Source organism: Rhinoderma darwinii, chromosome 1 (assembly GCF_050947455.1).
Source record: "Rhinoderma darwinii isolate aRhiDar2 chromosome 1, aRhiDar2.hap1, whole genome shotgun sequence".
Classification (NCBI taxonomy): Eukaryota; Metazoa; Chordata; class Amphibia; order Anura; family Rhinodermatidae; genus Rhinoderma; species Rhinoderma darwinii.
The window spans coordinates 495,842,595-495,858,238 of record NC_134687.1 but is presented as its reverse complement, the minus strand read 5'-3'; the positions used below and the strand labels follow the sequence as shown (position 1 = coordinate 495,858,238).

General features: G+C 46.8%; 1 protein-coding gene across 1 annotated transcript in view; it reads right to left on the bottom strand.

The window, feature by feature from the left end:
- The window catches only part of OSBP2 (oxysterol binding protein 2), a 385,374-nt gene that overhangs the window by 104,235 nt on the left and 265,495 nt on the right, over positions 1 to 15,644 (bottom strand). The window contains exon 4 of the mRNA XM_075835587.1: positions 625 to 823. Within this exon, the coding sequence (XP_075691702.1) occupies positions 625 to 823 (199 nt within the window). The remainder of the gene's footprint in view (positions 1 to 624; positions 824 to 15,644) is intronic.

Sequence of the window (15,644 nt, the reverse complement as noted above, 5' to 3'; positions counted from 1 at the left end):
CAGTGGTAGAGGGGTTGTACAAGATTAGAAACACATAGCTGCTTTCTTCCAGAAACCGTGCCAATCCTGTTCATGGGCTGTGTCTGGTATTGCAGCTTTGTCCCACTGAAACAGAGCCACAAACAGAGAAACCATGTTTTTCTAATCTCATACAAGCAATTTTTTCTAATATGAAAAGTGCACATCCCCCAGTCCATCCTTTTTGCAACCCCAAACAGTGAATCAAGCACAATTTCTTATCCAGTTGTGGGAAAACCAATATCTATAGGGATTTCCTACCATATTATGTGATGACATATCGCTAGACTATGCAATCACTTACTAATTGGTGGTGGCTAGCTGCTGGGACCCCCACGTTCCGTTATGCAGTGATTCCCTGAACAGCGACGCTACCGGCCACCCGCTTTTTAGGAGACTACAAAACAGCCCTAATTCACTTAAATGGGGCTGTGGTGCAGTTTTTTGCAAAGGGTGGCTAAGAGCACCGATAGGCAAGAGAAGAGCCAGGGCTCCCAGAATTTATACCCCCCACCAACCATAATGTTATGATATCTCATTGGGATTTTCCACTGGTTTGTTATTCGGGGTAGATATGGTCAAACAAAAGCTGTGATGACAATTTACCTTTAACAGAACTTGCAATTCCTGTAGGGTTAGAAGACAGAGCAGGTGCTCCTCGGCAGGCTCTTTCCAGGCTATTATGCTGTTTCGCTAGCTGCTCAATGGTCTCTTCCAAACGGACTCTCTGCTCACGCTCATATTGCAAAGCACGATGCCATTTACGGCTATGGGTTTCTGCTAATTCCAAGAAATCACGGCATGCCTTAAAGGAAAAAGGGAATAAAGAAATGGAAAAAATAAGTGATCTATTTGACAAAGAGCCCATTGAACCCCTTTGAGAGTTTTTTTCAGAATGATTACATCTTTATTTAAGTTATGGAAAAATGCAACCTTTAAGGTAAATTATACATCTATCAAAGGTCTGGTGCAGGAATCCAGGGTTACAAAAGGAAATCCTCAGATGCAAAGCATAAAATACGCTTTGAGAATCAGCGGAATTTCGGCAACAGAGTTGACATGCTGTGGATTTAAAAATCCATAGAATGCCCCGATTTCTGCCCTGATTTATTCCGCTACTTGTTTATGTGCCACATGTATTATGTTGAAAAGTGTTGCAGCCTTTCGGTGCAAAATCTACACCAAAAATCGGCGATACAAATCTCGAGGTCTGAACTCACTATTACAGTTTCTTATAGGCCTGGACTGAACCCTCAGAAATAGTGACAAGGAATTCCGGTGTGCTAGTTGACATTACATAGGACGATAGAATTTTTGACGGCAAAAAAAATCTACAGGTCCGTCCAAGTCTGACTTTTTGTGCATATATTTTTTTATATTATATATATATACGCACACATAAACATACACCCACACACTGTAACGTCTGGCCGCGGACCGTCGTGCTGACTTACCCTATGACGGCTGCGGCCATGGACGAGCGAGTTTCCCGGCGGAATCCCCCTCCTGGGAAACGCCGGCACTCACTTCCGGGTCCGGACACTGTCTCCTGCAGGGCGCGCGCCCACGCATGCACGACCTTGAAGGGCCAGTACGCGCACAGTTGCAGAATACTGCAATTAGTCCAGAATGCTTCTTCGATCCTTGCCTGAGCGTTGCTGTGTTACCTTAAGTTTTTCCCTGCAAATGGTCTCCTAGTGTTTTCCGGTTCCCAGTGTTACCCGTTCCTGCTGCCTGTACCTTGTATCCCGTGCTACCGTGCCTCTGTGCCTTCAAGAGTTGGAGTCGTGTTGTGCCCTCCGCTGCATCTATTGTGTCGCACCCCGCCGGGTGTCTGTGTGCTGTTGGAGCCTCATCTTAGCCTGAATCCACCGCTACTGTCTACATTGCCTCAGGTACCCTTTCTGAACTATAGGCATTGCATTATAGCTGTTAGACCAGCTGCTATCCCGCTACGCGGTACGGCCCAGTGGGTCCACACCCCTGCGCCGTGACAGTACGCTCAGGCCATGGACCCTGCTGGTCAATTCAAGGGCCTGTCACCTTCCCAAGCCATGCAAGCAAACCTGCAGGACCTGCGAACACGACAGGATCAACTTCTTGTGGCAGTAAACTCCATGAAACTACAGCTAGGGGCGCTCGCTGCTTCCTCCTCTGCTCCTGTTCCAGCTTCTCCGACTGATCCTCCTGCTACACCTCCTGTCAGCACCGGTTGTGATCCTCGGTTCTCGCTGCCACTACCACCTCGTTTCTACGGAGACGCAAGCGTATGCAGGGGATTTCTCAACCAGTGTCATATCCACTTCACCCTGCTTGCCAGAGTATTTCCCTCAGACGGCGCGAAGATCACCTTCATTGTTTCTCTGCTTGCCGGCAAGGCTCTGGCGTGGGCGAACCCAATCCGGGAACGACAGGGACCTGAGACCCGAGACTTCCAGGTGTTCCTGCGGCTATTCCGCACTGTGTTCGAGGAGCCTGGACGAGTTTCATCGGCAGCTACTTCTATACTGAACCTTCGCCAGGAGGACACCTCTGTGGGCGAGTACACCATCCAGTTCCGGACCTTGGCAGGAAAGCTGTCCTGGAACAACGAGGCGTTAGTAGCTTCCTTCTGGCATGGTCTCTCATCCGAGATCAAGGACGAACTAGCTGTTCGTGATCTACCACCTACCTTGGACGACCAAATTTTACTTGCCACCCGGGTTGAAATAAGGCTCAGAGAAAGATCCCAAGAGGTTCGTCGAGAGAGAAGGCTCCCTAAATTGGCTCCCAACTTCCAGCAACCTCTCTTTCCCTCATCTGTTGCTCCACCCGAGGTCCCGATGCAAGTAGATCGGCTTAAACTATCTGTCCAGGAGAAACAGATGGCCATGTTGTGCGTCTGTATCCCCAGAAGCCAAAAAACTCCAGCGCCTAGGATTGGTTGGAGAGACAACCCGGGGCGACACAGCATTTGACAGAGAACTCTCCTCCAAATTGTCCATCCCTATGGCTATTGTCGCTGACGAGAGGTCCCATCTGGTCTCTGCCTATCTGGACTCTGGCTCTGCAGCCAATTTTATACGCGGAGACCTTGTGGATCTTCTTTACTTGCCCACCACCCTTCTGGAGAAGCCGTTGATCGTTGCCTCAGTAGATAGACTGCCGCTGCCCGACCCAATATTGTCTGTGACCAAACCGCTGAGGCTTCAAGTGGGAGCTCTTCATTCTGAGCTCATCTCCCTGTTTGTCCTACCCAAGGCCGTCAACCCCGTGTTGCTGGGTTTTCCTTGGCTCCGTCTACACGCCCCAGTCCTGGATTGGAACTCCGTAGAGGTTCTCCAGTGGGGTCCCAAGTGCCTCAACCGCTATCTGGGGCATATTCATCTGCTTCAGCCTCCTCCGCATCAGTCATTGGCAGGGTTGCCCTCTTCCTACTCTCAGTTCTCGGATGTGTTCGACAAGAAGGAGGTAGAGACGTTGCCACCACATCGAGCGTATGATTGTCCTATTGACTTGGTTCCTAATTCGTCTCCTTCTCGCGGTAGAGTATACCCTCCTTACCTGAAACCCAGTCGATGTCTGTCTCTATTAAGGAGAATTTAGAGAGGAGCTTCATATGCAAATCCCTCATCCCTGGCCGGGCCGGGTTTTTCTTTGCTAAAAAGAAAGACGGATCTCTCCGACCCTGCATTGACTACCGGGGTCTCAACCAGATCACGATAAAGAACAGATACCCATTTCCTTTAATCTCCGAACTGTTTGATCGCATACTGGGGCAATTTTTTTTCTAAACTAGACCTGCGGGGGGGCCTACAATCTAATCCGGATTCGTCAGGGTGACGAGTGGAAGACGGCATTTAATACACGTGATGGGTACTACGAATACCTGGTTATGCCCTTCGGCCTGTGTAACGCCCCCACAGTCTTTAAAAAATTTGTCAATGACATTTTCCGTGATCTCCTCTATGTCTGTGTTGTATCTCGATGACATTTTGATTTTTTCCCCAGATCCAGTAACTCATCAGAGACATGTCCGCCAAGTTTTGCTTAGATTAAGGGAGAATCACCTATATGCCAAGCTGGAGAAATGCGTGTTCGAGAGAAAGTCTCTACCCTTCCTGGGCTACATCATCTCCGATCAGGGCCTCAAAATGGATCCTGAAAAGGTAAAGGCTGTCTTGTAATGGCCACGGCCTCAAGGCTTAAGGGCCATACAGCGCTTCCTGGAATTCACCAACTTCTATTGGCTGTTCATTCCCAACTTCTCCTCAATGACAGCTCCCATCTCTACCCTCACCAAAAAGGGCATGAATGCCAAGGCGTGGACTCCAGAAGCAGAGGCCGTGTTAAAAAGCTTAAAGAAGGCCTTCACGTAAGCCTCAATCCTTCATCATCCTAATGTGTCCCTACAGTTTTCGTTGGAGGTGGATGCCTCCTCTGTTGGTGCTGGCTCACTTCTGTTCCAGAGAGATTCCAAAGGCAAGACTGTGGTATGTGGCTACTACGCTAAGATTTTTTGTCCTGCAGAGTGAAACTACTCGATTGGGGATCGGGAGTTACTGGCCATCAAGTTGGCTCTGCAGGAATGGAGACACCTACTAGAGGTCGCAGCTCATCCAATCCTGGTCTTCACGGATCACAAGAACCTCTCCAGATGGCTCAACGGCTGAACCCTTGTCAGGCCAGGTGGTCGCTGTTCTTCGCTCGGTCGCAGTTTGAGCTCCACTACCGCCCTGTTGACAAGAATGTGAGGGCCGATGCCTTGTCTAGGTCGTTCGAGACAGAAGACACCGTGGAGTCCCCACAGAATATCATTGACCCTTCCTGCATCATCTCTGTCAACCCTTTGCAGGTTAGAGACATTCCTCCGGGAAGGACCTTTGTACGTCCGGCAGACAGAGGAAGACTCCTTCGCTGGGGACACAGTTCCAAGCTGGCAGGTCACACGGGTGCCCTTTAGACCTGAGACCTAATTGCCCGTCAGTTCTGGTGGCCCACGCTGCCCAAAGACGTCACAGATTTTGTCTCCTCCTGCACGGTGTGCGCAGCAAATAAAGTTGCCCACTCCTGACCAGCTTGTCTGCTCCAGCCGCTGCCTGTACCCGATGCCCCCTGGCGACATATTGCAATGGACTTTGTCACAGATCTGCCTCTCTCTGCTGGATGCAGTGTGGTCTGGGTGGTGGTGGATCGATTTTCCAAAATGGCTCATTTTGTTCCACTGACTGGTCTGCCTTCTGCTTCCCGACTGGCCGGCCTCTTCGTCCAACACATCTTCCGTCTGCACGGCTTGCCTCTGCATATTGTCTCAGATCGAGGGGTTCAGTTCACCTCAAAGTTCTGGAGAGCACTCTACGGACTCCTCGGTGTAAAGTTGGACTTCTCCTTGGCCTACTATCCCCAGTCCAATGGTCAAGTCGAGAGGGTTAATCAGATTATGGAGAACTATCTGCGGCACTTTATCTCCAGGCAGCATGGTGACTGGGTGCAGCTGCTTCCTTGGGCTGAGTTCTCTTATAACAACCATACTAGTGAGTCCACCACCGCCAGCCCATTCTTCATTGTCTATGGCCAACATCCAACAATACCTCTTCCTGTTTCCACTATGTCCCAGGTGCCTGCAGCTGACTCTACTTTCAGGGACTTACTGCAGATATGGCAGCAGACCCGATTTTCTATTCTGCTGGCAGTCGACTGCATGAAGCGAAAGGCAGACACTAGAAGATGAGAACCACCCCAGTTTATTCCAGGTACTAAGGTCTGGCTGTCTTCCAAGAATATCCGGCTGAGGGTGCCATCTTGCAAGTTTGCCCCCAGGTTTCTCGGACCCTTTGAGATTCTGCTGCAGATAAATCCTGTGTCTTACAAGCTTCGGCTGCCTCCTACCCTCAAGATCCCAAACTCCATCCATGTCTCCCTGCTGAAGCCTGTGGTTCTGTACCGCTACTCCAGGACTCCTAGTTCGGCAGTGGCTCCTGGCGGCTCGTCAGGGACATTCGAGGTGAGAAAGATCTTGGACACCAAGAGTGTAGGAGGAAGAATGTTTTATTTGGTAGATTGGAGGGGATTTGGCTCAGAGGAGAGGTTTTAGGAGCCAGAGGAGAACATCAATGCTCCTGCCCTCATGAAGAAGTTTCTCTCCCGCTCTGGCCCCTAAAAGAGGGGGCGTAAGAGAGGGGATACTGTAACGTCTATGGCCGCGGACCGTCGTCCTGACTTACCCTCAGACGGCCGCAGCCATGGACGAGCGAGTTCCCGGTGACATCTCCCTCCCGGGAGACACTGGCACTCACTTCCGGGTCCGGACACTGTCTCCCGCAGGGCGCGCGCGCGCCGCGCACGTGCACAACCTTAAAGGGCCAGTATGCGCACTGTTGCAGAATACTGCAATTAGCCCAGAATGCTTCTGGACTATAAAAGGGGCTCTGCCCTCTCGATCCTTTCCTGAGCATTGTTGTGTTACCTTAAGTTTGTCCCTGCAAATGGTCTCCTAGTGTTTTCCAGTGTTACCCGTTCTTGCTGCCTGTACCGTGTATCCCGTGCTATCGTGCCTCTGTGCCTTCAAGAGTTGGAGTCGTGTTGTGCCCTCCGCTGTATCTATTGTGTTGCACCCCGCCGGGTGTCTGTCTGCTGTCGGAGCCTCATCTTGGCCTGAATGCACCGCTACTGTCTAAATTGCCTTAGGTACCCTTTCTGAACTATAGACATTGCATTATACCCATTTGGCCAGCTGCTATCCCGCTACGCGGTACGACCCAGTGGGTCCACACCCCGCGCTGTGACAAACACACACATATATATTTATTTATACCGCTGTTTTTTAATTCTTAACATTAGACAATAAACATATGTCTGTCCGAATCATTCTTGAATGCTTTAACTGTATAAGTCCCCACAACAGCTGTCAGAAGACTGTTTCAAAAATGTATTACCTTTGTTGAAAATATTTTTTTTCTTGTTACATTTCAGAAACCAGTTTATTCTTAAAATACTGCCTGACTGAACTTTATTAATACCGTTTGTATATTTGAAAGTTGTTTTTTTTTTAATATCATATCACCTCTCTCCCGTCTCTCCTTTGGGTTGTACAGGTTTCATTCTTTAGGTTTTTCCTATTTGCTTTGTTATTCATCCCATAAGCCATTTTAGTTGCCCTCCTCTGAATTTTCCCTATTTTATAGATGTCTTTCTAGAACTGTACACAGTACTCAAGGGAAGGTCCACATGTTTAGCTGCAGTTACCCTTCTAGACTAGAATCTAATAAACCCATGCCCTACGCATCATAACAACCAATACAAGACTACTGTTGCAGCGCTGGTACTAGTTATCTGTAAGGGTATATTCACGCGTGGTAGATTGTTGCAGAAATGTCTGTGTCTGAAAATCTATTCCACACATGTGAATGGGGTTGTTTCTGCAGCATGTGCATGGATATCTGCAAACCCCATTCTTATGAATGGGACAGTTGCAGAAATTTCTGCAACAAAGTGTGAATATACCCTAAAGATAATGAACCATTTTGTACCTTTTATACATAAAAGGGAAACCATGTCAGTGTAGGTGTTAACACATACAGGACTAATAATTAAATGCCAAGGATATTCCTGTAATGTCGGGGTAGGGAGACAGACAGGTGAGCCCTAATCTACCCGCCACTCAGTCCCTGCCTATTTGCACGGCCCGTCCTAGGCGACAGCGTACAACTGGGCGACGGTCCCTACGCTCAATAAGTGCACGACAGACAGACGAGGGTACACAGAAGCTAAGGGAAATGGGGCAGTTGCCCAAGGCAACACAGTGAGCAACAAGAGTAGCGAATGAGCCAAGTCAAACCAGGAGTGTACGAGGTACCAAATGCAGAGCAGGAGAGTAGTCAGTAAAGCCAGGGTCAAATTGAAGCAGAGGTCAATAGTACTAGCAGGAGCAGCAGAGCCAGGAAACCAGACAGAATCACAGGCAAAGGAAAAGCAGGAAATTAAGGTATAAATAGACCGAGGGCGGGAGCTAGCGCCGTCTGGCCAGGCTGTGATAGGTTCTCCCACTTCTCAGCCTACCAGCCTGAGTGGTAGTAGATCAAGTCACTCTATCAGACCTAGGAGCAGATGCAGACTGATTAATCACGGGCGTCGACACAGAAGCTGTGTCTAGTAAATCCTTTACAGTACCCCCACCCCTTTTATGAGGGGCCACTGGACCCTTCCTAGGTGGACCTGGCTTATTGGGGAACCGAAGATGGAACCTCCTGGGCAATACCCCAGCGTGAACATCCCGGGCGGGTACCCAAGTCCTCTCCTGAGGCACGTATCCTCTCCAATGGACAAGGTACTGGAGGGAGCCTTGGACCATCCTGCTATCCACAATCTTGGCCACCTCGAATTCTACCCCTTCAGGGGTGAGAACAGGGACCGGAGGTTTCCTCGAGGTAGCCAAGGACGGGGAGCAGCGTTTCAGGAGGGAGGCATGAAACACGTCGTGTATTTGAAAAGACGGGGGTAACTCCAGCCGGAAGGAGACAGGGTTAAGGACCTCAATAACCTTGTACGGCACTATATATCGGGGAGCAAATTTTTGGGACGGAACTTTAAGATGCAAATTTTTTGAACATAGCCACACCAGATCCCCGACCACAAACAAGGGGTTAGCAGAACGTCTTCTATCTGCCTGAGTCTTTTGTATGCTCTGGGACGCCTCTAGGTTCTTCTGAACCTGGGCCCAGACTGTGCACAGTTCCCAATGAACTACATCTACCTCGGGATTGTTGGAACCACCAGGTGAAACGGAGGAGAACCGTGGATTAAACTCAAAATTACAGAAAAAGGGGGAGACCCCTGACGAGTTACTGACCCGGTTATTAAGGGACAATTCGGCGAGGGGAATGAATGAGACCCAATGATATTGACAGTCGGAGATAAAACACCTTAACTATTGTTCTAGAGACTGATTAGTCCTCTCAGTTTGGCCATTAGTTTCAGGATGGAAGGCTGAGGAGAAGGACAGATCAATCTCCAACTTTTTACAGAAAGCTCTCCAAAACAATGAAACAAATTGTACCCCTCTGTCAGAAACAATATTGACAGGAACCCCATGGACACGCAGAATGTGTTTGACAAACAAGGTAGCTAATGTCTTGGCATTGGGTAGTTTCTTGAGGGGCACAAAGTTGCACATCTTACTGAAGCGGTCTACTACAACCCACACGACCGACTTGCCTTGAGATGGGGGCAGATCGGTGATAAAATCCATGGAGATATGGGTCCAAGGTCTCTGGGGAATGGGCAAAGAACATAGTAAGCCCGCTGGTCGGGACCTGGGAGTCTTGGACCTAGCACAAATTTCACAAGTGGTGACATAGGCCATAACGCCTTTAGGCAACCCAGGCCACCAATAGTTTCTAGCAATGAGGTGCTTGATACCCAGGATGCCTGGATGGCCAGACAGTGGAGAGTCATGATTTTCCCTGAGTACCCTTGGCCGGAATTGCAGGGGAACAAACAGCTTGTTCTCAGGAAAGTTCCCGGGAGCTGAACCTTGATCAGCCACAATTTCGGAGACTAAGTCAGAATCAACAGAGGATATGATTATACCTGGGGGCAAAACACAAGCAGGATCTTCCTCCGAAGGAGGGCTCGCCATGAAGCTATGCGACAGTGCATCAGCTTTGATATGTTTAGACCCAGCCCTATAGGTGACCACAAAGTTGAATCTAGTAAAAAACAACGCCCATCGAGCTTGTCTCGGGTTTAGCCTCCGTGCAGATTATAGGAAAACCAGATTCTTGTGGTCGGTAAGGACAGTTACCTGGTGCCTAGCCCCCTCCAAGAAGTGGCGCCACTCTCAAATGCCCATTTGATGGCCAAGAGTTCGCGGTTGCCCACGTCATAGTTACTCTCAGTGGGCGAGAACTTCCTGGAGAAGTAGGCACAGGGACGGAGATGGGCGAGGGACCTGGTACCCTGGGACAAGACAGCACCCACACCCACCTCAGAGGCGTCAACCACCACGATGAATGGCTCCATTTGGTTAGGCTGAATCAGCACTGGGGCAGAGATAAAGCACTTCTTAAGTATCTCAAAAGCCTGGACCGCCTCCGGAGGCCTGTGGAGGAGATCAGCACCTTTGCACATAAGATCCGTAAGAGGCTTAGCGATGACTGAGAAGTTAGCAATAAATCTCCTGTAATAATTAGCAAACCCCAGGAAGCACTAACGCCTTCAGGGAGGCAGGTTGGACCCATTCAGTCACAGCCTGAACCTTGGCAGGGTCCATGCGGAATTCATGAGGAGTGAGGATTTGACCCAAAAATGGTATCTCCTGCACCCCAAACACACATTTTTCGGATTTAGCAAAGAGTTTGTTTTCCCGAAGGGCCTGGAGCACCTTCCTGACATGCTCAATGTGGGAGGACCAGTCCTTGGATAACACAAGTATGTCATCAAGGTACACTACAAGAAATACCCCCAGGTTGTCTCTTAAAATCTCATTTATGAAATTCTTGAAGACCACGGGAGCATTACACAACCCAAAGGGCATGACGAGGTATTCGAAATGACCTTCGGGCGTGTTAAACGCAGTCTTGCACTCATCCCCCTCTTTGATGCGGATAAGGTTATAAGCCCCCCGTAGATCAAACTTAGAGAACCATTGGGCCCCCTGAACCTGATTGAAGAGATCAGGAATCAAAGGAAGGGGATACTGGTTCCTTACAGTGACCTTATTCAAGTTTCGGTAATCGATGCACGGCCTAAGACCACCATCCTTCTTCACTACGAAGAAGAAGCCTGCACCTACCGGAGAAGTAGAGGAGCGAATGTAACCCTTGGCCAGGCTTTCCTGGATATATTCTCTCATGGCCTCACGTTCGGGACAAGAGAGATTAAACCTTAGGGAGCTTAGCTCCTGGTACCAAATCGATTGCGCAATCGTATTCTCTATGAGGAGGTAACACTTCTGAGGCCTGTTTAAAAAAAAAACATCAGCGAAGTCCTGAATAAACTCAGGTAGAGTGTTCACCTCCTCAGGGAGAGAAATAAAATTAAGAGAAAAACAGGACGTCATGCATTCATTACCCCATTTGGTAAGATCCGCAGTATTCCAGTTAAACGTGGGATTATGCATCTGCAACCAGGGAAGGCCTAAAATCAAATCGGATGATAATCCCTGCATCACCAGTACAGAGCACTGCTCCAAATGAATGGAGCCAACAATGAGTTCAAAAACAGGGGTATGCTGTGTAAAATAACCATTAGCAAGTGGAGTGGAGTCGATACCCACTACCGGGACAGGTTTAGGCAAAACAAGCAATGGCAAAGCTAGAGACATAGCAAATTCCACAGACATAATATTAGCAGAAGATCCTGAATCCACAAAGGCACTGCCGGTGGCAGACCTACCCTCAAAAGAGACCTGAAAGGGAAGCAAGATCTTATTAGGTTTCATATTTACGGGAAATACCTGTGCGCCCAAGCGACCTCCCGGATGGTCACTTAGGCGCGGAAGTTTTCCGGCTGGAGTATTTTTACGCCTAGGACAGTCATTCACTTGATGCTTGTTATCCCCACTGTAGAAGCAGAGACCATTCTTCCTGCGGAGCTCTCTACGTTGTTGGGGAGACACGGAGGCCCCGAGTTGCATTGGTTCATCCGAGTTTTTCGTGTAAGAACGAAGCAACGGAACCTCGGGAGCCATCATAGGGGAGTCAGAGGAGAAGGCACAAAAACGTTCAAGTCGTCGTTCCCTGAGACGTCGGTCAAGACGTACCGCTAAAGTCATAACCTGATCTAGAGAGTCAGAAGAGGGCTAGCTAACTAACAGGTCTTTCAGGGCGTTCGACAGACCCAATCTAAACTGGCACCTCAAGGCAGGGTCATTCCACCGAGAAGCTACACACCACTTCCTAAAGTCAGAACAGTACTCCTCAACGGGTATCTTACCCTGACGTAAGGTCAACAGCTGACTCTCGGCAAAGGCAGTCTTGTCAGTCTCGTTATAGATGAGCCCGAGAGCAGAAAAAAAAGGTCAACAGAGGAAAGTTCAGGGGCGTCAGGAGTCAAGGAGAAGGCCCATTCTTGGGGGCCGTCCTGGAGCCGGGACATAATTATACCCACTCGCTGGCTCTCAGAACCTGACGAGTGGGGCCTTAGACGGAAATAGAGCCTACAACTCTCCTGAAAGGAGAAAAAGGTCTTCCGGTCCCCTGAGAACCAGTCAGGCAACTTGAGGTGGGGTTCAAGAGGTGAGGTGGAGGGCACTACCTGGGTAGCATCACGCTGGTTGCAGGCCAGGCTGTGATAGGTTCTCCCACTCCTCAGCCTACCAGCCTGAGTGGTAGCAGATCGAGTCACTCTATCAGACCTAGGAGCAGATGCAGACTGATTAATCACGGGCGTCGACGCAGAAGCTGTGTCTGGTAAATCCTTTACAATTCCATAGCCAATTCTTCATCTCAAACAGGCACCCAGACAAATTGTGGCGACTAAAAGCTTTTGGAATTCATAAAGAACCCGTCATCTGAAAGTAGTGAATAAGTTTGGAGGACACAGAAATGATTTACATAAGGAACATTTATAACATATGTGGCATAAATGCACAACTTGGATACAAAGAAGATTAGAAGGTCTCCGCAAAAATCCACTTTCTAACCACATGCTCTTTTTAAGTAGAAATAAACCAGAAAGAGGATAATGCGTTTCTACACTACAACAACCTGGCAGAAACTAGAGCGGAGCTGAACCAGGATCCTTCTACGGTGATTATCTCATCAAGTAATCTCCTCCGTGAATAAGAATGTCATATAATGCCCAGATTACTTTTCAGGATTATGGCATGGGATTTTGCTGCAGCGGTAGCATCAAAGTAATATCAAATCTCCAATTATGTGGCTCCAAGAAGAAATCATTTTTGATTTCTTAAATTTTTTTTATGCTATTGTAATATTACATTGCATAATGTTCAATGTATTTTATATCAATGTAACAAAACAGAATTTTAGTTGTAATAGATATGTATACAGCACTTAATATTGAATATGGATTTGACACTAAACCCCAAACAATAATAAAAAACATTTTGTATTAAATCTTTACTGACATAAGACTCTAATTTAATTCGCCACAATTTATCATGATCATGCAAATGTCTACATTTTACCTCAAGACAATGAAATAAAAAAATAAATAAAAATAGGTTATGTCTAAATTCAAGACTAGAAGTAAAGCCAAAAAATAGATAATGAAGCACCATCGGACTGGCCTACCAGAGTGCCAGAGGTGGTACCATTATTGGTGGGCCAAGGATCTAACATAATAATGGTCCCCAAATGTCCAACAGAAGTCAACGCCATTTTGAACTAACTTCAACTCCAATTATTTGACACTAGGATCTACTTGTTTTATGGGTTGAATCACAAATATTTCTTATTGATATGTCCTATATGTGCACGAACAACAACATTTACGATGCAATTAAAGATCGAGCTGCCCATGTTCTGTGTGGATAGAAGCTAGGCCCTTAAAATCTCTTTCTCTCTAGAGACCCATTCTGATACTGATCATAAGTTTTTCATATCCATTATTGTTTGCTACAGTTGCTGGTTATAGGGCCTATTTTAAGTTTTTATATAGGGGCCATGGTTAGTATTTACACCCCTGTCTTCTCTAGTGCTACTGACTCTCTCTAGCAGTGATATCACAGATATACCAGTCTTTGGATCTGCTATTTCATTATCTACTGTATCTATCCTCAAATGCAAACCTTAAAATTAAACTCTTCAGACTAGCATTTAATCTGCCATAGAATTCCCTTTAAAGGGGGTTTCCCACCATGGAAAGTGATGGTATATCGCTAGAATATAAAATAAAACTAAAACCCATCACTCCATTTTTTGCTCATGACGATTTATTTGAAACAATCCTCAGTTATATAAAGTTTTGGTTTAAATATGACCTTCTTCAGACAATATATTTCATATATAGCGCATATACCTCATAGCGATGGATATCGCATGATCTAGCGCCTGTCTTGATGATTCTATGCACCTATTGATACGCACTCCAGTAAGGTCATAGTTTCATATATACACAAACACACAGTATATATAAAACGTCTACACACCCCTGTTAATATGCCAGGTTTTTGTCATGTCAAAAAATCTGTATAAGATGAATCATTTCAGAACTTTCCACCTTCAACGTGACCCATAATCTGTACAAATCCGTTGAAAAACAAACTGAAATTATTTAGAGTTTAAAAATAAAAATAACAAAACTACAATAATGTGGTTGCATAAATGTGAACACCCTCTTATAACTGGGGATGTGGTTGTGTTCAGAATTAGCCAATCACATTAAAACTCATGTTAAATAGTAGTCAGTACACAGCTGCCATTATTTAAAGGGATTCTGATTAACCCCATATAAAGTGCAGTTGTTCTATTAGGATTTTCCTGACATTTTCTTTGTTACATGTGACAGCAAAAGCCATAGTCCGTAAAGAGCTTACAACACATCAAAGGGATCTGATTGTTAAAAGGCATCAGTCAGGAGAAGGATACCAAAGAATTTCCAAGGCATTAGATTTGCCACGGAACACAGTGAAGACAGTCATCAAGAAGTGGATTACATTTGGCACAACTGTGACATTACCAAGAACTGGACATCCCTCAAAACTTGATGAAAAGACAAGACGAAACTTGGTCCGGGAGGCTACCATGAGGCCTACAGAAACATTAAAGGAGCTGCAGGACTTTCTGGCAGGTACTGGTTGTGTAGTGCATGTGACAACAATCTCCCGTATTCTTCATGTCTGGGCTGTGGGATAGGGAGGCAAGACGGAAGCCCTTTCTAAGAAAGAAAAACATCCAAGCCCGGCTATGTTTTGCAACTACCTGAATCAAGTCCGCCAAAAGCATGTGGGAAAACGTGTTATGGTCTGATGAGAGCAAGGTAGAACTTTTTGGCCATAATTCCAAAATGTATGTTTGGCACAAAGCACCATACCCACAGTGAAGCATGATGGAGGCAGAATTATGCTTTGGGGCTGTTTTTCTGCAGCTGGAACTGGGGCTTTAGTCAAGGTGGAGGGAATTATGAACAGTTCCAAATATCAGTCAATATTGGCACAAAACCTGCAGGCCTCTGCTAAAAAGCTGAAGATGAAGAGGAATTTCACCATTCAGCACGACAATGACCCAAAGCATACCTCCAAATAAACAAAAGACTGGCTTCACCAGAAGAAGGCCAAAGTTTTGGAATGGCCCAGCCAGAGCCCACACCTGAATCCCATTAAAAATCTGTGGGGTGACCTGAACAGAGCTGTACACAGGAGATGCCCTCGCAGTCTGACAGGTTTGGAGCACTTTTGCAAGGAAGAGTGGGCAACAACTGCCAAGTCAAGATGTGCCATGCTGATAGACTTCTACCCAAAAAGACTGAATACTGTCATAAAGTCAAAGGGTATTTCAACAAAGTATTAGTTTAAAGGTGTGCATATTTATGCAACCACATTATTTTTGTTCTTTATTTTTATTTTTCCACCCTAAAAGATTACAGTTTGTTTTTTAATAGAATTGTACAGATTATAGGTGACATTAAAGGTGGAAAAAGTTCTGAAATGATTAATCTTGGACTGATTTTGTAACATGCCAAAA